At 44.2% G+C, this 25,653-nt stretch overlaps 1 protein-coding gene across 3 annotated transcripts in view; it reads left to right on the top strand.

The window, feature by feature from the left end:
- Window positions 1-25,653, top strand: part of LOC309329063 (multidrug resistance-associated protein 1-like) — a 115,093-nt gene that overhangs the window by 41,451 nt on the left and 47,989 nt on the right. For all 3 annotated transcript variants that reach the window (XM_081839524.1, XM_081839523.1, XM_081839522.1), the window contains exons 3-6: window positions 18,659-18,835; window positions 19,456-19,581; window positions 20,668-20,805; window positions 22,026-22,151. In XM_081839524.1, the coding sequence (XP_081695650.1) occupies window positions 18,659-18,835; window positions 19,456-19,581; window positions 20,668-20,805; window positions 22,026-22,151 (567 nt within the window). The remainder of the gene's footprint in view (window positions 1-18,658; window positions 18,836-19,455; window positions 19,582-20,667; window positions 20,806-22,025; window positions 22,152-25,653) is intronic.

Raw genomic sequence — 25,653 nt, 5'->3', positions numbered from 1 at the left:
ATGACTCCAGTTCGATGAAAGTTTGCATGGAGAAATTACCGTATTTTTCACTCTATAACATGCACCCGACCATAACACGCACATAGTTTTTAGAGGAGGAAAACAAGAAAAAAAATATTCTAAACGAAACAGTGGATGTATGATTTTTGTGGCTCATGCTGTGGCCACAGACATGTGATCTGACAGTGAGTTTGGGGTAGCCCAATGCAAAAATCCTGAGGATCCATGTGGATCCATGCTTTGTAACTACGTTTTTGCAACACTGCAGCCCCAGGCAACAGTGGGTGCGTGATTTTTTTGGTGCACGATGTAGCCATGGACATGCTATGTGATATGATGGTGAATTTGGGGTGACCCAGTGCAAAAATCCTGAGGATCCACGTGGATCCGTGCTTTGTAACCACATTTTAAGTGGGGAGGGAAGGAAAAGCACTCAAGGGACAAGGAACACGCGTGGGGTGGGTGGAGAAGGATGCTGTTAATAATGCAGAAGAGGGGTATAAGAGGAGAAGGCTCCTCTCCTCTCCTGCTTTGCTCTTTTAAAGCAAGCAGGCTCTCTCTGTCCCTCTCTCCTCCCCACTCAGCAGCTCTTCTCCCGCTTTGCTGTTTCAAAGCGAGCCACAGAGGAGGGAAGGAAGGAAGGGGTACCATGGATCCTCTGCTCACGACTGCAGCAGATCCCCCTGCCATCCGTAGGCATTCGCTCCATAACACGCACAGACATTTCCCCTTACTTTCTAGGAGGAAAAAAGTGAGTGTTATGGTGCAAAAAATACGGTATGTCTCATCATGACTTTCTCTTTAGAATTTCGTAACCAGTGAAAGCTGGAGGTAGTTTGTTTTACCTGGTTCTTGTCATTCGTGTATTGTGCATTAATAAAGTGGCTTTCTTATTAAATAAAAGGGGCCTTATTTGGTTAAAAGCATTTATGCTGCATAATTTTTGTAAGCTGTTTGAGGGTTATTTTTTTTAAACAAGCAAGCAGTATATAAATTGCATGAAAAAATGAGCAAAATTTTTTTCCTGAACCTCTAAGCAATGTACAGTCTAAAATAACAAAACTCTGTAATTGAAACAAAAAATGCAGCCTAAAACCAGTAATCAGCAGTATGAAAAGGAAGTAAAACAGAAATTCAGAAGATTCAGGCACATGAAACAGAGCCCTATCTTATGGGCCAGGGAAAACCTGAAAAGAAGTATCACATGATGTGCCATTTGATCCTTCTTTAAAAAAGAAAACTGGAAAATCCAGGTGATCAGTCTGGCACCTCATATATGCAGAGCCCCCTCCCTTAGCACTGACCGTTTCCCTCCACTGTTCCCAAACTCTGGATAATTTTGGCCTACAATCCCCATTGTCCCCAATCACCAGTATCAGCTGCATGAGAGGACTGCAGCTTCTAGTTTAGCCCTCCCCAACCTAGTGCCCTCCAGGTGTGGTTGAACTACCGCTCTCATTATCCCTTCCCATTGGCCATGTTGTCTGGGGCTGATAGATGTTGTAGGCCACAACCACTGGCGGGCGCCATGTTGGAGAAGACTTGGTCTAACTTTGGAATTGGGGCAGAGGCACCTCTCGCACACAGTTGTGTGGCTCTGTAACTGCCATACGTTAATTGCACTGTGTAAAAAAGCAGCCTTGCACCACCAGGAAGCCTGGCACTAATTTGCATGCACCCATTTGATCTCATGTAAAGCTGGGTGTGTCAACCTGCCTGCTCCTTTAGATCAGCTTCTGATGCCTTTCCCCGAGTGCACACATCCATTCTTTGAAAGAGATCAAGTTAGCTTTCGTCAACCTGGTTCCTTCCAGATGTTTTAGACTAAAAAGTTCAAATCATTGGGGAAGGCTGGGTTAAGTTACCAGAGTGGAGCTTTGTCCTGTGTGGCAGCACCCTGTTTATGAAACTCCCCCCTGGGACATGGCAGTAAATTGATTGCCTGATGTTTTATGGATCCATTAAAGCATCTGTTGGCAAAGATTCCTGCTTTTTCACGCCTCCAGAGGTTGGCTCGATGTCTGTTTTTCCTCCCTTTGCTGTTTGTACTGTTCTTGCGTCAGACTTTTGTGGGTGTTTTATAATCTGATATTCTGCATGAGATTTAAATTACTTTGATGGAATATTTTTTGGATGGGAAAAGTGGGATATAAAGGAGTTAAATACAACATTTTATAGCTTACCATTGGTGGCTACCATTTTTATGCTTAAGCAAGAACAAAAATAATAATCCGCTGTTAGTAAGATATTGGTTGGAAATTTGAGAGTGATTAAAATGGGCGTTTCTGTCAGCCACTTTCCTTTTTTTTACCCTGTGTAAAAACTTCCTCCATGCTGAAATTTTAATAATGGTCATAAGCAGGGTGGATAAAAATCAATGATTTTTTAAAAATAAAAAAGGGTTTATTTTTAAAAAATCTTTTTTATTTAAATTGGATTTTTAAAATAAAATGTTTTTGGAGGAAAAAATCTTTCTAAAGATAGCTTTCTATTTAAGTTACATTATAGTCCAAAGGCTATTTATCAGGAAATAAGAATTTGTTTTAAGTTTTTCATGTGTGCTGAAACTCAGCCTAAGTTGAGTGTTTTGTTTTGTTTTTTTAAAAAAAAGTTTAACCACATCAGTTAACAAACATGGATACATATGCTATAATGTTATTGTTTTAGTTAAATAAATGGTTTAAATTGTTATTAAGGAAATGATTATTTTCCTCCTTCCAATAAAGCACAGCAGAAAAGTTGTCCAAATATAAACAGTTAACTTATTTAACCTCACAGTAAGTTCATAATTATCTGTCTATGTATTTCTAATAGTATAACCAAATCAGTAATTTTTGATATCCCAGTAACTGTAAAAACTACTCTGAAAAATTTATTATTCAAAAAATGAAGCCTTCATTTGGTTGTAAATATTAATATTATACCAGCAGGAATGTCTTTCTGTAAAAAAAATGATTTAAATCAAGTCTTACTGACTAGTGATTTAAATCATGATTTAAATCGATTTGATTTAAATCAAATCCACCCTGGTCATAAGGGAATTTGAGAATATGCCCAATAGTGTGGGTTACTGCTTAGTTAACTGGTTTGTCTGTCCTCAGACTTGTGCAAGGGTGTATACAATGGGGTTCCTCTCCCTCATCCAAATATTATAATTTACCACTTGCTGTTTACCTGCATCTGAAAATTGCACAGAAGACTCTCTATATAAGTGATCTGTCGCTGTTGGCTGAATGAGCGTTCAGAGCGCCATTTGCAACAAGAAAGGAGAGAGGCCTGACTTACTGGGATCACAGTGCTGTGTGTGTGTGTGTGTGTGTGTGTGTGTGTGTGTGTGTTCATGGGGGTGCGTCCGTGCCCTGGGGTGCTTGCAATTGCTAAGCCAATAAGTAGGTTCTTTCTCTCCTGACTGGGTAAAGAACCAGCAGCTTTGAAGTCCCACTTAGCTGCCCTTGCAAAGTCAGGGTAAGTTGTAGCTTGCTATTTTGGCTGAAGGTTTGTGACTAATGAAGGACTTCTGAAGGTTGGAACGCTTTGATAACTGGACCCACCGGCTGGGAAATAGTTATTACAGAAGCCAAAGTTGCAGCGGAGACTTGTTGAAAGGGAGGTTCCCTGTGGAGACTCAGATTTTCCTAGAAGGCACTTCTTGTGTGTTCTGCCTTGCTTGCTATGGCAGTATTGGTATTACTGGAGGGAAGCATGCCTTAAATCAGATTCCAGTTGTGTGCAGCTAAGCAAAATTGGTAAGGGGTGTGCGTGCAATGCTTTCTAGAATACTTCTGCTATGAGGCAGCTCTGTAAATTAAGCAGGTAAATAGATATGGGGGAAACAAAATGTCACTTGGAGAAGGATCTGAAATATTTTTCTGGAAGCTTGAATTTGTTTTACAGTCGTACCTTGGTTGCCAAACACCTTGGAACTCGTACATTTTGGCTCCCGGATGATCGAAAACCGGAAGTGAGCGTTCTGGTTTTCGAACGGTTTCCGGAAGCTGAGCATCTGGCGCGGTTTCCGATTGACTGCAGGAAGCCGCGCTTTGGTTTTTGAATGGTTCCGGGAGTCGAACGGACTCCCAGAACGGATTCTGTTCGAGAACCAAGGTATGACTATTCTGGATTGTTTCCTTTGATGTTTTAACGTGTTGCAAACCGCTTTGGGATTTTTTTCTTTAAAATATAAAGCGGAATAGAAATGAAATAAATAAGAAAAAGAAATTTCATTGAGTGGAAAACAGTGCCTATACTTTCCATTGCGGCACCAGCAACCCAGGTTTAAGTTGGCCTGGCGCCTGGGGAATTTCTAACACTGTTCCCCACTAGAAATTTGCTGTTTGCATTCCTGTACCTGCTTTGATTTTGGTGGGAATTTGTGGGTTCCTAGTTCCACTGTAGAGCCACAGTATTATGCACTCTAGGCTAGAAAATATAGGCCTACCTAAGCCAGTTAGATGGGCATGGTGTGGCACAAGGTGTGTCATCCTCCTCAGTCTCATGGTCAGTGCTTTTTTCTTTTAAAAAATTTGTTTAGGAGTACTCTTATTTTCCCACTCATATGGAAATACTGTCCCTCAATGAGGCGAAACATTCACAAAATGTTTAGGGGTATGTGTAGCCCTGTGTCCCCCCAGAAGAAAGCACTGCTCAGGGTAACTATTAGCATGCCAAGGGCCCAAAGTATTCATAGACAGAGGGGGCTGCCTGGTGTGCCTCTGTGTGAATCACTGCTCTGGTCTTCCTTTCTGTGTGCCTCCATTTGGGACGGGTAATTCTTCCTCCACCCTACATCCCGTATGTTTGGATAATTCAGTCACTGCTGACGCAGACAGCAAAAGAATCTGTTCTCCGTGGAGGCTACCTGTTGCCTCTCTGTAGCAATTGCTGATTCAGATTGCCTCCATCTGGTTAGAAGGCATCCTTCAGACGGGTGACTTGCACAGACGGGGAAGGTGGGCCTATCTGCAGATGGAGAATTCTTAGTCTTCCACACAAGTTAATTGTTTCAGGTGTAAGAGCATGTCTCTAACATTGATTCTCAAAACACACGAAGGCCTAGAAGTTTCAAGAATGCAGTCATTGGAAGAAGCCTTTCAACGCTGAGTTGGCTGTGGGCAGAAAGAAAGGGAGTTTATTGTTTGTTGAAGGGCATGCTAACTCCCTGCTAAGTTTCCTTTCTTATAGTTTTTAGCAAAAGTTTCCATTGGTGCAGTATGCAAAGTCCAGTGTGTCTAGTTTTCAATATGTGTGGATGTCCCTTTCCTTATACAGTACTGTAGTAACTGATTGAATATCATGCACTCTCGGTCTCGCTTCTGTTTTTGGCTTTTTTCCAGAGTTTGACAAGAAAGCCAAAACCTTTACCCAGTTCCATTTAAGTCCTGCCTTGGTGGCCTTAATTAAAAGAGCAATTACTGTATTCTGATTCTGCTGTTTTGCCTGCTAGCTTGTAGTCGTTCTAGTAATGTTGAAAAGAGAATGGCTTTGTCCTGTGTCTCTGTAGGAATAGAGCTGTGTGGCTGATTGTAACAGCCTGAGTTCCAGTGAAAACGGATAATTCACCTAAACAGGCTCAATTGAAACAAATTTGAGCTGCGAAAAACTCAAGCCTCTTAGTTCTCTTCCCTTCCTACCAGATTATCTCCCCACATATCATGGGTTGCCATCACAGTTTTGGAAATTATAGCTGAACTGCTGGGATTGGGAGTAGGGCCAATGGTTAAATCAATAAACACCTCTTCTTTAATAATACTGAAAGTTAATGTGCATATGGGGATATGTGCCCGGAATGTAGGATTATTATAAGTTATGCAAGTATATTGGAGGCTGAACAGTAGTTATGACTGCAATTTATTTATGGCGAGAAAGATGATTAATTGGAGCGAATGTGCCATTTCTCTAGAACAGGGCAGTCTAACTTTTCTTACCAAGTGGGCCACAAGAGTTATTCAACACAGAACTCTCGGACCACACGCTTAATTTAATTTCCCCATTGTAAATTAAAAGGGTTTGCAATATATTTAATATACACAATATATTTAAATATATGAATTTTTAAAAATATTAAACAGAATTAATACACAAACAGATGGTAAGGGGAGAGAGACGTTATGCTGGCCACATAGCTGGGATAGCTCAGTTTATTAGAGCGTGGTGCTGATAACACTGGGGTTGCAGGTTCGATCCCCGAATGGGACAGCTACATATTCCTGCATTGCACGGGGTTGGACTAGATGCTCCTCAGGGTCCCTTCCAATTCTACAGTTCTGTGATTCAGGCAATGCCTTGCCCCACCCTCTAGCCCTAGGAGCCTGGAGAAGGGAACTGCTGCTGCAGGCATTATGTATATGTGTTGCTGATTTTTTGAAGAACTGAACAGTGAGTCATGAGGATGGGGAACATGCTTGTATGAATTCAACAGTGCTTAGTTAACTTTTGGTTGCTGTTTGTTAAAGCTTTTAATGCTGCTTTATAGATTATGAATGCTGTGAATCCTATAATATGACTTTTATTGTAATTTTTTATTGTAATTATGCCATTCAGCTTTTTTTCGAGCTGTTTTGTAAATAGTGTCTTATAAATTGTAATCAGGGACGCGGGTGGCGCTGTGGGTTAAACCACAGAGCCTAGGGCTTGCCGATCAGAAGGTCGGCGGTTTGAATCCCCGTGACGGGGTGAGCTCCCGTTGCTCGGTTCCTGCTCCTGCCAACCTAGCAGTTCGAAAGCACAAAGAGCAAGTAGATAAATAGGTACCGCTCCGGCGGGAAGGTAAACGCCGTTTCCGTGCGCTGCTCTGGTTCCCCAGAAGCGGCTTAGTCATGCTGGCCACATGACCTGGAAGCTGTACGCCGGCTCCCTCGGCCAATAAAGCAAGATGAGCGCCGCAACCCCAGAGTCGGTCACGACTGGACCTAATGGTCAGGGGTCCCTTTACCTTTACTTAGATTGTAATCATTTTACTGGTGATTTCTTAATTATTCTATATGGTTTATGTTGTATTTGTGATGTTATATTAGGTTATCGTTTATTGTTTGAAAGCCAGTTTGTGGCTCACGTGAATGAAAAGTGACATGGAAATAAAATCAATCAATCAATCAATGACGCGCACACACAAAATATAATTTTAAGGCTTTAAGATGTTTTTCCTTGAATGTTGCCAAGGGCCGCCCAAACAGGCCTTGCGGGCTGGACCACCCTTCTCTTGAGCTTTTGCTTTTGTTGAAACTGCCAAATTCCTGGAGAAAACATTTAACGGATCGGCTCCTATGTGTCTCTGCTAGAGAATATTTTTACTCCTCAAGGATACCATCTTCTCTTCTCCCTGGTATTGTTAGTTATATTTATGCTGTCCTTCCTTCGAGGAGCTCATGGGGATGCATAAGAAAACTCCTCTGCATTTTATCTTATTTGTACCCGGCTCAGGTAGGACTGAGAGACAAGAGATTGGTCCCAGGTCACCTGGTGTGTTTCATGGCTGAGTGGAGAATTGAACCGGGTTCTCCCTGGTTGTTCTCTTAATACCCTAACCACTACCCCTTCTCTGGTAAGCCTTGCAAGCTTCAGTAGTTGAACAGGTTTCTCATATAGGCAGAGAGCCATGGTTGCATTTGAACCTCCTTTTCCTCAAAGTGTGAGCACGAGGCACATATTGGTTGTGAGGCATCTGATCGGCCACTTTAGGACTGGGATGTAGGTCTTGGTTCAACCCAGAACAGCTCTTTTTGTGGATTGGTTTGTTGCTGTTTAGTCATTTAGTCATGTCCGACTCTTCGTGACCCCATGGACCAGAGCACACCAGGCACTCCTGTCTCCCACTGCCTCCCGCAGTTTGGTCAAACTCATGCTGGTAGCTTTGAAAACACTGTCCAGCCATCTCGTTCTCTGTTGTCCCCTTCTCCTTGTGCCCTCCATCTATCCCAGCATCAAGGTCTTTTCCAGGGAGTCTTCTCTTCTCATGAAGTGGCCCAAGTATTGGAGCCTCAGCTTCAGGATCTGTCCTTCCAGTAAGCACTCAGGGCTGATTCCCTTAAGAATGGATAGGTTTGATCTTCTTGCAGTCCATGGGACTCTCAACAGTCTCCTCCAGCACCATAATACAAAAGCATAAATTCTCCGGTGATCAGCCTTCTTTATGGTCCAGCTCTCACTTCCATACATCAATACTGGGAAAACCATGGCTTTAACTATATGGACCTTTGTTGGCAAGGTGATGTCTCTGCTTGTTTGTGGATTTGCCGCTATTCTGCATTTTACCTTATATTCAGATAAGGTGCTGAACGTTTGTGTGCTTTTCTCCCTCCGCCCCACAAGGAAAGATCGGAAGCTTTTGCTTCCATTTTCAGTAAGCAGCAGTTTAGTGTTTTGTCTGAACCCTAAACTGTGGTTTATCTTAACTATGGTTTGTTGTTAGCTAGTTTCAGTCAAACATACTAAAGAATTGCCACATTTGTCTGGGTTTGGATACAGTGGTAAACTTCAGGTAATTTAAAGATAGAAGCGAGTTTTTTCCCTGTTCTTCCCATGACTCCTTCTTCCATGCAGCAACAGACTTTCTACCCAACTCATCTTTTTGTTTGTTTCCATGGCTTAGTGCTTTTTTCTGCAGATATTCATGACTCATGATTATGATGAATGCTGTAAAAGGAGAACTGAAGTTTGGAAATGATACTGCACGGTACTTAAAAAAAATAAATTATTTTTTACTGTCACATAAAAATGCTAGGGTGAACTCTGTTTAGGACAAGGCTGTTCTTCTTTTTGAAGTCGTGCAGGAAACATCTCTTCCTGCCACGAGAAACTGCGCATAGCAAAATTCTACCTTTTGCACTGCTGTTGGAAGGAAAACATGGCCCTCCTGCCTTGCTTGACATCCCTGAAAAGAGACCGCTGTTTAAAGTGCTGCAGTTTGTTCCAGTAACCCGCTGAAATAGAATGGGAAAGAAAATCTGTTTACTCTGCATTTGTGTGACCCACGCTGGAGCAATCTGTTTGAGGACTGCGGCTTCTCTTTGGGCTTTAAATGCTGAGAGGGTGCCTTCGCTGCCTGCTGGTGGGCCCTGCAGCCTTCTGACTCTGGCTGATCAATAGCACCACTGTCAAAGCTGATCTGGACATTTCTCGTGTGTTTTTGGGCTGCTGATCTGGTGCTCTCCCTGTGAATGCCGTTTGCAGGAGGGGAAACGAGAGGGGTGGAGAAAAAGGCATTGTTTGAAAAGGCCAGTGTTTTTAATATGTGGCACTACACACAGTAGTGTGGCGTGGGGGACACACTGGGTTAAACCACTGAGCCTAGGGCTTGCCAATCAGAAGGTCAGTGGTTCGAATCCCCATGACGGAGTGAGCTCCCGTTGCTCGGTCCCTGCTCCTGCCAACCTAGCAGTTCAAAAGCACGTCAAAGTGCAAGTAGATAAATAGGTACCGCTCCGGTGGAAAGGTAAACGGCGTTTCCATGCGCTGCTCTGGTTCGCCAGAAGTGGCTTAGTCATCATGGCCACATGACCCAGAAGCTGTACGCTGGCTCCCTTGGCCAGTAAAGCGAGATGAGCGCTGCAACCCCAGAGTTGTCCGCGACTGGACCTAATGGTCAGGGGTCCCTTTACCTTTACATGCAGTAGAGGCAACTCTGCTATAAGTTACATTTGAGGCAAGCTTATTGTCCACATTCTCCTTGCAACTTACAGTTTTTGTTTTGTGGGGTCCCCCCCCAGTGCCTTTCATACACCCAGTAAATCTTGCCCTTAAAACAAGCTGTTGTTTCATCAGTTGCTTGGCTTTTACAACTAGCTCGCTCTTGGGTTCACAACTCCACTACACCATGACCCTTTCTCTAGGTATTTCCCATTTTTCCTTTCCTAAGAGGTGCCATAAATCAGGACACTTTGTGGAATTTCCATTCTGCTCAGAAGAGAGGAACTGTGCTCACTTAATGAACGGTTTTCTACTTACCTGTACAGCCAATGTGTCAGTATCTTTATTACTGACACATCCATGGATTTCCTCTGAATCTTGTGCCTGTTGGTTTTTATTTTAGTGCCGGTATTATTTCCGCCTGTGGAACTCAGTGCAGAATTTACAAGGGGCCCCAAGGGGTCTGTTGAGATACTGAGCCAATCTCAGTTGCTTAGCTTCAGCGTAGTGGCTGGATCATGTGCCTTCAGATTTTTTTCACAATTTCTTTTCCTTGTTTTCTCCAGGAAGCGAATTCCCTTGTGCTTCTGAATTGGGCAGGCTGATTTCAAATCTGTTTTATAATGTAACTGCAGGGCTTAATGATGCACGATGCGGATAACAGTATGATTGCTCTTATTCTGAGATAAGTGAGTTGCTCTGTTAATATGTCCTAATAACCTTGCAGAAAACAGATCTGGCCAGATCAGATCAGATAATAATGTTTGCCTACGTAGTTGATGGTTGCTGCAAAGTACATACATGCAGGCTTTCTGATAGTGACTTTTCTGTGTCCAGTGTCTGGTATGCAAAAAAATGTAGCTTACTAATTCAGGTTATATTTGTCTTCAAAGGATTAAAGTTCTAGAAATACCTGTTGCAGTCTCCATTGGTGCACAGTAATATTAATTGGCTGTTAAGTGTTTTGAACTCGGAACAGGCTGCTTTGCTTTGTGCTCCTCTTTGGCTTGGAGTTTTCACCCGGCATTGCTTATCTTTTTGAGCCTCTTTGTAGCAACCTGCTTGCTCTTTTCTATTTCCTTTAGTTAAAACTGCAGGTTGCCAGGATCTTTCAATTTGGTGCTAGGAACACAGCAAACTTCTGAGTGTAGTTAAAGTGTAGTAAAAGCAAAAATAACAGTGGCAAAGGTTGTTTTGAGGTGCTGTTTGAGGTAAAATGCATGCAGCAGATGTTCATTGATTTGCAGAGATAGATTTTTCAGGCATTTTCTTCTCAGAAGACCTGGTTGAATTGCCGGTGGTTGTAATTACCTGCAGGATTTTTTCAGGGAGGGGGCAGCAGTGTTTGCCATAGGGATGGCACACCCTGCCATGAATTAGCAGCATATTGCAGTAATTTCATTTTCGATGCATTGCATGTTGTTGCACAGTTAAGTCATAGAAAATACCCGTGGAAGAAGTTGGTGGGGAGGTGTGTATGGTTTTCTCAAGGTGGTCAAAGTTTTTGGGATGTGCCCTCAGATGACCTTTAAGATGACTCGGTTCAGCTGAGGATTCTTCCTTGGGGCACCTTTCCACAAGTCACCCACCTGTTGCAAGCAACCCACTTGTTGCTTCTGCTCCCCCCCAAATATAACGGGGGTCAGAAGGGACCTGCTTTAAGAGCCGGTGTTTGTTTCGCTCCTGGGATCCATCCCAGGTCGTGGTATTTTAATAGTTCACAACATCAGAGGTGGAGAGAAATATACCAAGCTCATCCCACTTGAATAGTCTGCTTTGTATCTTTTGCCAAATAAAAATATTAGTGCCTAGCAAAGCACCGGCACCAGCTAATTAAGGCCACGCTTGCACAAGCAGCAGATAAGGTGGCAAGTCTGTTTCTGGGCAGTTATCGCTTCAGGCTGCAAGTGGGAGTTTGTGTGGCTGGATGTTTCCCTTCGAAGAAAATTCCCTTTCTGTAGATAATCAGCTTGTTGAGAAAGCTAGTCTAGAACTGTCCTCTCTATGATAATCTTATTTTCTCTCTCTGGGGTTTTTCTTTTTAAATATATATATATTTCCCTTCCGCCCGAATTATGGATGAAGGAACATTGTTGTGTGATTTCCCCTGCCGTGAACCTCAGTCTGAAGAAGCAGAGCAGACAAATGAGCTTCCCAGGTTGACGAGCTCCATGTGCCCCTGACTTCCCGCTAGATCTGCCATTCTCAACCTTGGGTCCCCAGATTTTTTGGCCTACAACTCCCATCATCCCTGACCACTGGTCTTGTGAGCTAGGGATCATGGGAGTTGTAGGCCCGAAACATCTGGGGACCCAAGGTTGAGAACCACTGCGCTAGATCATGTGCAGAAACTACCTTCTTGACTGTTGGTCTTGTCTGCTCAATCTCCTGGAGCCTGTCTTTGCACGCAGGGGAAGTCCCTAACTCAGGGTTTGGGACCCCTCCCCTGGTTTAGCCGGCCAGTCAAAGCCATTTCCCAGAACGTGGCTGCTGTTGCCTGCTGACAGCTTCTAGGAGCCACAGGTGAGAGCCGAGTGCAGGGTGGGGACCAAAGATGGACAGACTACCCCAGAAGGAGCACAACAGGTCCCCGCCCCCACCAGAGGTACTACCCCCCCCAACACCCCATACACAAAATGTTCATGGACTGAGGCTCTAGTCTGCTCCAACTCTCATCAGCCCAGCCAACATGGCCAATAGTCATGCACCATGGGTAGCCAATGTACCCTCTAGATGTCGCTGAACTTCAGCTCCCATCAGCCCCAGCCAGCTTAGCCAATGGCCAGTGACGATGGGAGCTGCGGTGAAGCAACACCTTGTATTAGCCCATCCTTGTACTAGCCCTTGAAAGCTTCTGCCATCTGAGGACATCTGAAGGCAGCCCTGTTTAGGGAAGCTTTTAATGTTTAATAGACTACTGTATTTTAATATTCTGTTGGAAGCCGCTCAGAGTGGCTGGGGAAACCCAGCCAGGTGGGTGGGGTATAAATAAATAAATTATTATTATTATTATTATTATTATTATTATTAGTCTGTTGCAACCAGACTGCTGCTGTTTTTGGGTGCCTTTCCAAGGGATGAAGAAGCAGGTGTTGACCCTAAGCTCATCCTTTAAATGTGGTGTGAGTTACCGGATTATTGCAGGATTGACGGTGCGTGCAACCGCCCTGAAAGGCTGAAGTACTGATAATGCCAGCGGAAGTGGTGCGAAAGCTTCAGTATCTCTGGAGGGCACAGGAAAAGGCTGGAAGGGCACCTGCCTCGTCTTCGTTACGTTAACTTTTAAAGTAAGATCTGGGGTGTGGGGGGGGCCTGTATGTGCATCCTTTTGCACGCTCAGTAAGCTTCCCAGATTGAAAAGGCAGGTGCTCAAACGTCAGGCATAGGCTGGGGTTGAAAGATGCCTTGCTATATTCAGCCCCTGGGAAGGTTATGTGAGGCTTCACTCGGCGCCGGGTTCACCCAGGGTCACCCACCACTAAAAAAAATGTGAGCTGTCATGCCTTCACCCCTCCTCTACTTTCCAGAGGCTCCTCTTAACATCTGCAGAGCTGTCAACAAAGGAGTGCAGATTCAGGTCATGCAAAAACGGCTTCCCGTCTCTTATCTTCCCATTGCCCCATTGTGCAAATATAGTCCCTTGCGTTTGTCCTTCTTTTAGCTCTGAGCATTCATGTCTTTAAAAATCTTCCCCCACTTCCTCATTTAACAAAGTCTTTGGTTTTCCCCTCCCCTTTTATATAATTGCTGCAATCACGTAAGCTGGGGCGTGCTTATTCTGTGAGAAGGAAGCTCACATTCTGGGCTTAATCTCCCCGTGGATGAATTCTAAGCAGGTTGCTGGGTGACAGGCTGGGGTATAAAGTTATTATTTTTAATGGGTTGTATCCTATCTTAGTCCTACTCAGTGGACCCGATGAACATGGCTAACTTAGATCTGTTGACTTCAGTGAATCTGAGTTGAACTTGGCTGTGCAAACTTGTTTTATTCTCTACTTGATCTCTGGAGTTTTTGTTCAGACCAGGATTTCCTTTTCCCAACAGGGCAAGGGGCGGGGAGCTTGATGGCAAGAGGGTGAAATTGGTACACAACAGAACCAACTGTCTTAAAGCTAAGTGTTGATATGCTCTGTAACGTAAGCTGTGTGTTGCATCACAAATCCTGCAAGGAATGCTGTAGGCGTGGGATAGCAATAGCCAAGAAGCCTTCGCTGCAAAAGACATGCGGTTAGGGGAGTGAAATTCTATACACGTTTTTAAGTCCTGTTGAACACGATGGGATTTATTTCAGTGTATGCGTTCTTGGGATCAGGCTGGAAGGCTTATGAGCGCAGCACCCACCATGGAGTGCAGACTTAACAAAAGCCGCAAAGGTACTTTGTACTCCTCGTCCGATGACTGAACTACAACTCTCCACTTAAACCAAAAGCAAAGCTGTCACCCAAAACCTGTGTGTTTGTATAGAGATTATGAAAGCTACCAGGCTGTATGAGTCTCTGAAAAGGTGGAGATATCAGCCCTGATTTCCGAGAAGAATAAACTCTGTCCTCATTGCAGAGAGGTGATCCTTAAATGCCTTTTGCTAGATGTGCTTCGAAACTATGAAATTGTTTTAGAGTTGTTGTGTGTGTTTTGTAACAGTGCTGAAATAGCACACTGTTATTTTGCGTCATTTATATACTCTTCTCCTCAGGTTCCCCAAGAATTTGGAATTTCTAAACAGAGAACAGGAGAATAGGGGAGCTAGGTGCGCTGAAGTGATGGGAACTTGCAGAATATGTGCCGCTTTTCAGGGTGGCTGATTTTGTTTTGACCACCTGGAATTGATGACTTGCCACCACCTGTGCTGTCCTTTGGCCTGATTTTAATTTTTAATTTTTCAGACATTGTTTTTTTTGTGTTCAATCCTGGGATTGCACACAATAAAAAAATCAAATAGATATGGACAGCCATGAGTAAAGGACAAGGAGTTGCATCGGGCACTGAATCCCTTGCCTTGTGCCAGTACATCTCTATCCCCATCTTTGGGCACCAAATTCCATGCATGGGACGGGATAGGAGACCATTCTACACTGCAGACACAGACATCATGTCCAGAACCCTTGTCTTTTTTCATTCGGGAAGGTTTCGTGTACCTTCTTTACCTTGGCTTATAGAAGCCTCAGAAGGTGTCTCCATGAAAAACAAGAGTGTGTGTCGTGAACTGACATTTGATCTTTAGATGAAGGGTAGTGTACAGATTTAATAAATAAATAAATGAATGAATCTCTGTTGAATTTTGATCCAACTTCCCATTTCCTTTGGAAGGTACTTTCTCTGTTCTCACCATCCCTCCTTCAGTTACGGTTGGCTTGCTGCTCAATTGGGTGGGAGCTTTTTAATCTTTTGTTTTTTCCATTAAAATAGCTTTCCCTTTGCCCACGCTCTGCTCATAATTAAAAATAGCCAGCAAATCTCTCTCACAGGGTTTTGGAGGGGCTACCGGGAGAGCTAAGCTAATCTTGTTAGGGCATTTCTGGCATTGCTGTGAAGTAATCGGATGCTGTGTCATTACAAGTGCCAAAAACTCCATGGGTGCGATCTGGAAGGCACTTTTTTTGCTGGGCGTCCTCCCCTTGCTGAAATCAGGCTGGTGCTGTGAAATTCCTTGCAGCCTCTTGCAATGCTGGAAGGACCCACAGCATAGAATTTGATAGGCTTCATAGAGAGCAGAGCTGCTTACAGGTGAAATCTTGCAGGGTAGGAAGCAATTGTATTATTACAGGGTTGCTGAACTGAGTTGGCTAGAATCTTGATAATATCCATTACTGCCAATTTGATTAGCACTCTGGCGCGGCTTCTAGGTGTGCTTTTGAAGACGCCAGTGTACGTTTGAAGATGGGACGCGGGTGGTGCTGTGGTCTAACCCACTGAGCCTCTTGGGCTTGCTGATCAGAAGGTTGGTGGTTTGAATCCCCGTGATGGGGTGAGCTCCCTTTCCTCTGTCCTAGCTCCTGCCAACCTAGCAGTTCGAAAGCCATTGCAAGTAGATGAATAGGTACCGCTGCGGTGGGAAGGTAAACGGCGTTTCCGTGCGCTGCTCTGGCTTCTGTCACAGTGTCCCGTTGCACCAGAAGCGGTTTAGTCACGCTGGCCACATGACCCAGAAAGCTGTCTGCGGACAAACGCCGGCTCCCTCAGCCTGAAAGCGAGATGAGCGCTGCAACCCCATAGTTGCCTTTGAGTGGACTTAACCATCCAGGGGTCCTTTACCCTTTTTTTTTTTTACCTTTTACTTTTGAAGATGCAGGGTGGTTTTCCCCATGGAATGCACCAACACCAACACCACCTTTCCCCAATTTGGTGACCTCGGGATGTGTTGAGATTACAATTCCCTGCAACCCTGACCATTTATTGGCTAGGGAAAATGGGTGTTGGGCCCAAACATCTGAAGGGAACAGGTTAGGGAAGGCTGGTCTAAGCTTTGGCATCCAGGTACACACATCCATAAGAACATAAGAAGTGTCTGCTGAATCAGGCCAATGGCCCATCTGTTCCCACATCTGGGTAGTCATCGTGTCTACACAGATGCTTATGGATCCGGACACAAGAATACTTTTCCCCTGCTGTGGTTTCCAGCAAGGGGTGTTCAGAAGCATATTGTTTCCAGGTTTGGGGGCAGAGCATCGCCATCATAGCTCCTCCTCATGTTTGTCCAGTGCTCTTTTACAAGTCACCCAAATTGGGGGCCATCACTGCCTCCTGCCTGTGACAACTCCATAGTTTATGCGCTGCCTAAAGAAGTATTTTCTTTTATCCGTCTCAAATCACCCAGCGTTCAGCTTCATTGCATGTCCACGAGTTCTAGCGCTATGAGAGAGGAGGAGGGAAACTTTCTTTCTGTCTGCTACTGTTCTGTGCCACGTACAATTTAATCCACCTCTATCGCGTCTCCTCTCATTCACATCTGCAACCATTCCTTGTAGGGGAGCCGCTCCATCCCCTGTTGCCCTTCTCCGAACCTTTCCCAACTCTTACAAATATGCCTTTTGAGGCGAGGCAGCCAGGGAAATGGTGCGAATTGCCATTTGCCCGAGTGGCTGCGACAAGTCAGAATCGCTCTGTAGATTACCTAGTAGGAAAGCTTTGCAAAACTCGGTGTTTCGTTTTTTTTTTCTTTTTTGGAGAACGGCTGTAGATCAACAACAGAACACCTGCTTTGTATGCAGAACGACACAGGTTTGTTTCCTGGCAACCCAACGTAGGGCTGGGAGAGATTGCTGCCTGAAACCCTGGTGAGATGCTGCCAGTCGGTGTTGACTGTACTGAGCTAGATGGGCCCTTAAGCCCACTTGTGTTGTTGATTGTTGTTGCTGTTTTTAAGCGACAAAATAACTCACTTTATGAGTGGAGCAGTGAACTTTTAGGTCAGTGTTTGGAGACTTGACTTGCACACGACTGGAGGAGCATAATGTTTCTGAGTTGGCATGAACCAGACAGACAGGAAAACCACCAAGCAAATGGCTTGGCACAACAATACAGCAGGTGACCCTGTTGCACCCAGTTTGTCTGGCCTCAGGCTAATGAGACAGAGGAACAGGAAGCGAGCAGAGGAGCCTCCCTTAAAAGTTTTCTTGCCCAAAGACTGGGTCTGGTCTCAGTAACTTCGCCTTGATGCTCCTTGCCTGTTACGCCAGAAACCCGAGAGTTAAAAAGTGGCTTTCAGAAACGGAAAACAAATCTTGCTTCCAAATTCTTCCTCTGTTTCCCCGAGCAGCAGTGATAGCATCAGTCCGGAGTAAAGTTGCAGCATCTCAGTAAAATCTAATCTCTAGATTATCTCTTGTTATTTGTTGACAAGAGTATTGCAGCAATACAAAGCAGCAAACAGCGTAAATAGATAAGCATTGGCACAGCCGTATCAGTAAACAGTAAGCAATATAAATTTGTCAGTCGATAGAAGCAAAAGCCGTAGCAGACACAACTAGCAGTGTCTGGCAGTAGCAGTGAAGGTATAAGCAGCATATGAAATGCAGATATAGTTTCAAGTATAAATAGAGCCAGAGCAAGCTTAAATAGAACAACAGAAGAGCAGTAGACACTTCCCCAGAAACACACAGCCACCCACTTGCAAGGAAATGTAGTCCCATGCCTCCAGGAAAGGCCCAGGCAAGGAAGTAAGAACCCCCTCCAATTGAAATAGAAAGGCGATTGAAAAGAAACGTAGGAAGCTGGCTTGTAAGAGCTCATTGGTGCATTTAGTTTCTCTCTACAGTGACACGCAGTGGCTCTCTGGGGTTTCAGACAGGGAGGAAGCATGCCAGTGCTAACTTAATTACATAAATATATCTGCTGACAAGGAGATTCGCCTTCTCCTGACAGCATCTTTTTTACCTTTATCACCTACAAGGAAGGTATTCAGTGGGTGCAGCTCTCTCGCTTCCTCGCATTTCCATGCTGGAAAGAAAATCTTCACTGCTTTTTGGGCTTCCTCTTTGCCCTTCAGCCGTTAAAGGCATACGTACCCCACCAAGTAGCATTGCTTATCAGCAGGACCCAATCCTCAATGTATTTACTTTCATTGACCTTTCAGTGTCACCACAAGAGAATAATGCTACTGATTTGTATCGCTGTTGTTGTTCATTTGGCGGCGATTGATCAATCGATTCATAAAACTTTTGGCCAAATGGCATTCCTGAGATAGCTCAGTCAGTAGAGCGTGAGACTCTTAGTCTCATGGTCATGGGTTCGAGTCCTGCATTGCAGGGGGTTGGGCCAGATGACCTTCACGCTCCCTTCCAAGTCTATGATTCTATCCTGCCTTTTGATTTGAAGGCTCTCCAGGTGGCCTGCAAGAAGTGGGAACAGAGGAAACTGTCTTATGCAGAGGCAAACCACAGGCCCATGGAGCTTAGTATTGTCTGCACCGACTGGCAGCAGCTCTCCAGGGTTTCAGGCAGGGAACATTCACAGCCCCACCTGGAGATGCTGAGGATTAAACCCTGGGCCTCCTGCAAACTCTACAGCGTGCTAACCCGTTCCCTTCTTTTCTCAGGACTGGAATTTAACATGGTACACCGAGAACCCAGACTTCACCAAGTGCTTTCAGAAAACCGTCCTCACCTGGATCCCTTGCATTTACCTCTGGGCTTGCTTCCCAATCTACTTTGTGTACCTCCAGCGCCATGACAGGGGATACATCCAAATGTCGCATCTCAACAAAGCCAAAACAGTAAGTGGTGCATGCATGCTCCGATGAAAATAGGGGCGTCCCATTCCATAATGATAATTTTACTATTTATACCCCACACATCTTACTCGGTTGCCGCAGCCACTCTGGGAACCTTCCAACATATATAAAAACATAATAAAACATTAAACATTTTAAAAATTTAATGCTGTATAGTTTTTAACACTCGATTGGAAGCCGCCCAGAGTGGCTGGGGAAACTCAGCCAGATGGGTGGGGTATTAATAAATTATTATTATTAATTATTATTATTAACGTCTTCCCTATACAGGAATGCTTTCAGACGGCTTTGGGGGAGGCGGGTGTTGGATAACTTCATACCCTCCAACATCTGTCCAGTGAAAATAGGGACATCCTAAGGAAAAGCAGGACATTCCAGAATCAAATCAGAAACTGGGATGGCTTCTCTTAAGCCCCTGGAAAATAGGGACACTTGGAGGGTCTGCATGATATATATGAAAGCGAAAGTCTTCAGAATCAATTGTTCCACCAGCCCAGTCCAAAGCAGCTCCATACAAAATGCTGCTAAGAGACCCTGTTCTCCTAATTCTTTGTTTCATGAGGACTATTTATCTGGAAACAATCTCTTTTTTCCTGTTTCAGGCCTTGGGCCTCTTATTGTGGATAGTCTGCTGGGCAGACCTTTTCTACTCTTTCTGGGAAAGAAGTCACAACATTTTCCGAGCTCCTGTATTTTTAGTCAGCCCTACGATTTTGGGCATAACAATGGTGAGTGAAAATGATGTTTTATTCTTCTGCAGCTTCATTTTAGCAGCGGAACTTGTTTTGTTTGTAACCAAGGACAATGGGGACAGCTAAAACGAGCCATTATGCTTGTGTCCTGATTGTAAACCCTGGCAGTAGCTTGTTGCTGCCTTGGTGCAGCCTCACCAGATCGGATTCCTGCACAACGCCTGATCAGAGAACCAAGGAGGAATGGCTTCAAAAGTTAATGGACTATGCGGAAATGGCGAAATCTAATGGACTACAGCGGAAATGGCGAAATCTACAGTGATAAAAGTGACCAACTGTTTATGGAAGAGTGGAGACCCTTTTCGGACTATTTGAAATACTGTTATAGTCAAATGAAAACACCGGCAGGGTTCGAATCACATGTGCAGAATGAAAACAATGATAAGTGAAATAGAGGATAATTGTATTAGATTAAAGTTTGTCATATAAAGCAGTAGGTATAAGGTGGAAATAAGAACATCACGGAAGTAAGAGCAGGAAGTCAAAATTTTAAGAAAAACATATGTTGAAATATAAGTAAATTTTTAAAACCTGTGAAAATCAATAAAAACTATGTCTAAAAATAATAATACACTCGTACCTTGGAAGTCAAACAGAATCTGTTCCGGAAGTCCATTTGACTTCCAAAACATTCGGAAACCAAAGCGGGCTTCTGGTTGGCTGCAGGAAGCTCCTGTAGCCAATCGGAAGACGTGGAAGCCACGTCGGACATTCGGCTTCCAAAAATAGTTTGCAAACCAGAACAGTCACTTCCAGGTTTGCAGCGTTCGAGAGCCGAAACATTCGGAAACTAAGCTGTTTGAAAACCAAGGTACAGCTGTGGATCAATAAATATCATAAAGTTGGAAGGTACCCTGAGAATCATCTAGTCTAATCCCTTGCAATGCAAGAATATATGACTGTCCCATATGGGGATCGAACCTGCAACCTTGACATTATCAGCCCCATGCTCTAACCAACTGAGCTGTGTCCAAGGGGAGGATTTGTGGCCTTGTTCTCGTTTTGCTTTGCCATCATCGTTCTGATGGAACAGTAATCTCCTGCCCTTTGATATCTCCACAGCTGCTTGCCACATTTTTGATACAGTACGAGAGGATGAAAGGAGCCCAGTCTTCAGGAGTCATGTTGCTCTTCTGGCTTATTGCACTCCTGTGCGCCACTGTAACTTTCAGATCCAAAATTATGCACGCCTCGAGTACGGTAAGCAGCCTCCGCTAAGCACAGATGACTCTTTGGAATCGTGAAGGGAATGAGTTGCTTGTTTAATGATTTAACTCGGGATTCTTGGCAATCTCTGTGCAACCACACAAGTGAGTTAATGACCCATTAAACCTCATTCCGAAGCGTTAAAGGCCACTAAAGTGTGCTCGCTTTCCTTTTTTCCTTTTTGTTTGAAACTCAAGTCAAAGCCTGGATGAGCTTGTCAAGGGACTATCAAAACGGCCCTGCAGCCTCCTTGGAAGTGCAGTTTAGAGATACACTCCCCCCCCCCCCGACCAAAGCTGTGGGCAGCGGCTGTTGAAAGAGCTGGGGAAATGTTTTGTTCTTTCTCCTGATCATTATGCAGAGAATTTTCTGCGTTTTTATTTTTTTAAGATGTGTTAACTAGTGCGTGCATGCGCATGCACATTCGTGCATGCTGTAAAACGCAAACACTTCCATTTGCTACAGCTTTTTTACATTATTATTATTATTTATTATTTCTATACCACCCCTCATCATAAGCTCTCAGGGTGGTTCACAGAATAAAGCGCAGGATAAAAATAAGTAAATAATGAAAAACAAAACAACCCTTGAGGAAATGGTTCGTTCTCAGGTGTGTGCAGAGCTGCCTCCGAACATGGCGAGTCTATAGATCAGGGATCAGCAAACTTTTTCAGCAGGGGGGCGGTCCACTGTCCCTCAGGCCTTGTTGGGGGCCGGACTATATTTTGTGGGGGGAAGAATGAATTCTTGTGTCCCACAAATAACCCAGAGATGCATTTTAAATAAAAGGACACATTCTACTCATGTCAAAACACGCTGATTCCCAGACCGTCCGCGGGCCGGATTTAGAAGGCAATTGGTCCAGATCCGGCCCCTGGGCCTTAGTTTGCCTACCCATGCTATAGATTGTCATGGAATAATAGCCATTGGAATCCCCTTCTCTTCCTCCTCATTGGACTTCTCTAACCCCCTTCAAAACCTTCTAAAACTGTGGCAGTCAGCACGTTTTACGGCGTACCATATTCCATAAATTAGTTACACCCTGTGTGGAGACGCCCTTCTTTATCTCTGCCCTGAATCTCCTGCTGATCAATTTTGTCTGATGCGCCCAAGTATTGATGAGAGAGTTTTCTCCATCTCCTTTCTCTACGACACACGTTCTTTTGCTGGTTTCTGTCAGTCCGCTAACCACAGCATTCAATGTCTTCTTCCAGGGTTCTGAAGTCGATGTTTTTCGTTATATTACATTCTACATCTATTTCACTTTGGTGCTAATCCAGCTGATATTATCCTGTTTTCCTGAGAAGCCGCCTTTGTTTTCGGAAACAGTTCATGACCCTGTAAGTAATTTCTCTCTGAGGGATGCCTGGGAATTTGCTTAAGTAGGTTGCTTCTAATAAATTTGTGATTGATTGATTTTCAATTTTATACATTTCAGTAATTTTATACTCAATTTTAATATTTGAAAACTTGCCTTCCTTCCCCTTTTTTCTGCGGTTCCTTAAATGTATTTTTTAATACATTCTGCATATCCAAATTAACTTAATTTGCTCATTTATTCATCCACTTTAAATATATAGTCCTCTAAAACTGCAGGTTATTACAGTAACCCTGCCAATGTTCTTACCAGTTTTCTTCTAATAATTTTGTTTGACCATGTTATATGCAAACAAATTCTTAAAATAAGAATTCTGGAACTCTCTTCTTAGAGTTTCCAGAAAGAAGCAAGTTTATTGGCCGAATTGTTGGTGGTGGTGGTTTTGTTTCTTAAAGGTCATTTTCTTCCTATTTTTCTGGTCCTATAAATACTGCAGTGTGGAAACTTGTGTGTCTGTGTATCCTAAGCTGTTGTTCAAAAATCTCTGCAAAGAGGCTCATGAACTGGGAAGGGGTCATTTCTGCTATCTCGTTTGTGCACAGGCCTTCTCTCTGTTTCGTGGGATTAGCACCATTTCCCCGGCTTGACAGTTGTGATTTAGCTCTTAATTAGGTCCATAGTTGCGAGTTCTTATTTTTAGATGGTGATGTACCTTGTGGACTTAAATGGCCTCTGGTGGTTTATGTATTTGCTTAGCCAGACCATGATACTGATTTTGGTGAACAGGTGAGCTGGTTTGGGAGTTTGAGCTGGGACCAAGCGGAGGGATAAAACTGGAAAAAGAGGAGCAGTCATCGCTATTCAGCTTACTTTTCCCGATTGTAGACTAGCTAAAATCTACATACCTAACTTAGTCACAGTCATTAATTTCAGCAGGTTTACAGTCGTACCTTGGTTTTTGAACAGCTTAGTTCCCAAAAGTATTGGCTCCTGAACGCCACAAACCTGGAAGTGACCGTTGCAGTTTGCAACTATTTTTGGAAGCCAAACGTCCGACGGGGCTTCCACTGCTTCTGATTGGCTGCAGGAGCTTTCTGCAGCCTATCAGAAGCAGCGCTTTGGTTTGCGAACATTTTGGAAGTTGAACGGACTTCCGGAACAGATCCTGTTCGACTTCCAAGGTACGACTGTACTTTGAATAAAAGTTACTTGCAGACCACCCATAAGAATCTGATTTATACCAAGTCAGGCCCATTGGTCCATCTAGCTCAGAATTCTCCACACTGACTGGCAGCAGCAGCAGCAGCAGCTCTTCAGCATTTCAGGAAGGAATTATTTACCAGCCCAACAGGAGATGCCATTGAGGGTTGAAGCTGGGACCTTCAGCATGCAAAACAGATGCTCTGAGCTGCAGCCAGCGGGGGCATTCAGACACACACGAAAACAAGCTTTTGGCTTGCACACACTCCTCCTTCCTTGCACACAGTGGCTCAGTTCAGACGACGATTCTCCTTCCCGCTGCATGCTGGTTTCAGCACACTGTCACTGGGTAGCTCAGTTGGTTAGAGCAGTGTTCCCCAACCTTGGGCCTCCAGCTGTTTTTGGACTACAACTCCCATCATCCCTCGCTAGCAAGACCAGTGGTCAAGGATGATGGGAATTGTAGTCCAAAAACAGCTGGAAGCCCAAGGTTGGGGAATACTGGGTTAGAGCATGGTGCGCATAACGTCAAGGTTGGAGGGTCAATCCCCATACGGGACAGCTGCATATTCCTGCATTGCAGGGGGTTGGACTAGACGCAGCGGTTCTCAACCTGTGGGTCCCCAGATGTTGTTAGGCTACAACTCCCATCATCCCTGAGCTCTGGCCTTGCTAGCTAGGGGAGATGGGAGTTGTAGTTCAACAATATCTGGGGACCCACAGGTTGAGAAAGGCTGGACTAGAGGATCCTTGAGGTCCCTTCCAACTCTACAATTCTATGGTTCTATAATCCTGGCTTTTATTAAGCCAGAGTTCCCTGTTACATTTGAAAAAGGGTAACTGTGGATTAATGGCAACAGGTTAACGAATTAAGAGAAATAAGCCAGGATACCCTGGAATGATTGCCCAACCCAGCCACTGATCGATGACTTCCTGGTTCGGTAGCAATTTATACTTTCCCAGTTCTTTCAATTAGTAAACTATGAAACCAGGTTTGAGAAGTTGCTAATCTCGGGGTGCCAAGGAAGAACAGAATATGTGAACCCAAGATTCCTTTAGTCTTATTTTTGTTACGCCCAAGCACCACTTGACGTAGTGCTTGAAGAACCCCTGTAATGGGTGCGAATTCTTATGGTGGTCTTGTCCCTGTAGTGCTGCTGGCTGATTGCACACTGCGGTAGAACACACTTCCTAAATGGAAACTGAGGCAAACAATACTCTTAATAGGTAAACAGAACAAGTTAGCAGTTATTCCGGTTAAAAACTGGATATGACTTCTAGATTAGAAATGTTCTCCATAAGGAAAGGCCTGTGTTCAAATCTTACTCACTCTAGGGACTTGCTTTCAGTTCCCTGTTTGTTAGTAGAGAGCTACCTCACCTTAGTGGTTGCAAACCTGAAGAGATTATGGTAATTGTTGTTGCTGCTGCTGCTGCTGCCCATTTAGAGTTATATTATTTGAGTAATATATCTTAATGAAGACACTAATGAATGGTAACATAATCCAAAGGCAGAATTTGCTTGGAACCTGAACTCGGGTCTTTTTGGTTACAGCGACTGTTTTGCCGTGAATTGATTCATTTCAAAGGGGAGGCATTTCTTCCTAACAGGAATGCAATCAGTCAGAAAGAGCAGTCAAAGCCCTTCATCGTGTTTGACCTGTTGCCACTGACTTCTGCCAACATAAATATTTGTCTTCAGCCTATTCTCTACCTCTTTTGATCGCTGGGGCAGATAAAATCTTGCTCTCTGGCTCTTGCAAGTAGCTTAGTTTTGATAGATAGCAAAATGCTGGTGGGGCTGGCGAGCAGGCGGCCCAGGCTACTCGTCCCGTTGTGCCTATTCATCCTTTTCTCAGATCCAGAACTGAGAATCTCACTGCCTTTAAGCCACATTCATCAATGGCCACTGGCTGTTCTGGTAGTTCAGAGGGGTTTCCAAGCAGATCTGCTTTCTATTATTTTTGGGAGTTGCTCGTATGGTGTGCTTCCATGGAAAACTTGAGCATACGAAGGAATGCGATAATGCGGGAAGTGCTTGGCCTTCTATACTTCACAACAACGCTCTTGGTAACCAAGAGGTGGTTGTGCTGGCTGTGCCAAAGTTAGGAGAGGAATCGGGGAGATCTTGGCATTCCTTTGGAAATAATAATCATGATCGGGTGGGTGGTAGCAGCTGCTGTTTCCCCTTGCTTTTAAATCAAAGCATAACTTGTGCCTGGTTTCATCCGTCTGAGATGATACGTAAGAGAATATTGGCTTTTGTTTTTTTAGCTGCTGCTTTCCGCCTTCACCAGAGGGTGGGGACCACCATGCCTCAATGTG

This window comes from Podarcis erhardii (genome assembly GCF_964252035.2).
Source record: "Podarcis erhardii genome assembly, chromosome: 14".
In the NCBI taxonomy this organism is placed as follows: domain Eukaryota; kingdom Metazoa; phylum Chordata; class Lepidosauria; order Squamata; family Lacertidae; genus Podarcis; species Podarcis erhardii.
The sequence above is the reverse complement of the archived record's forward strand: the minus strand, read 5'-3'. Positions and strand labels throughout refer to the sequence as shown.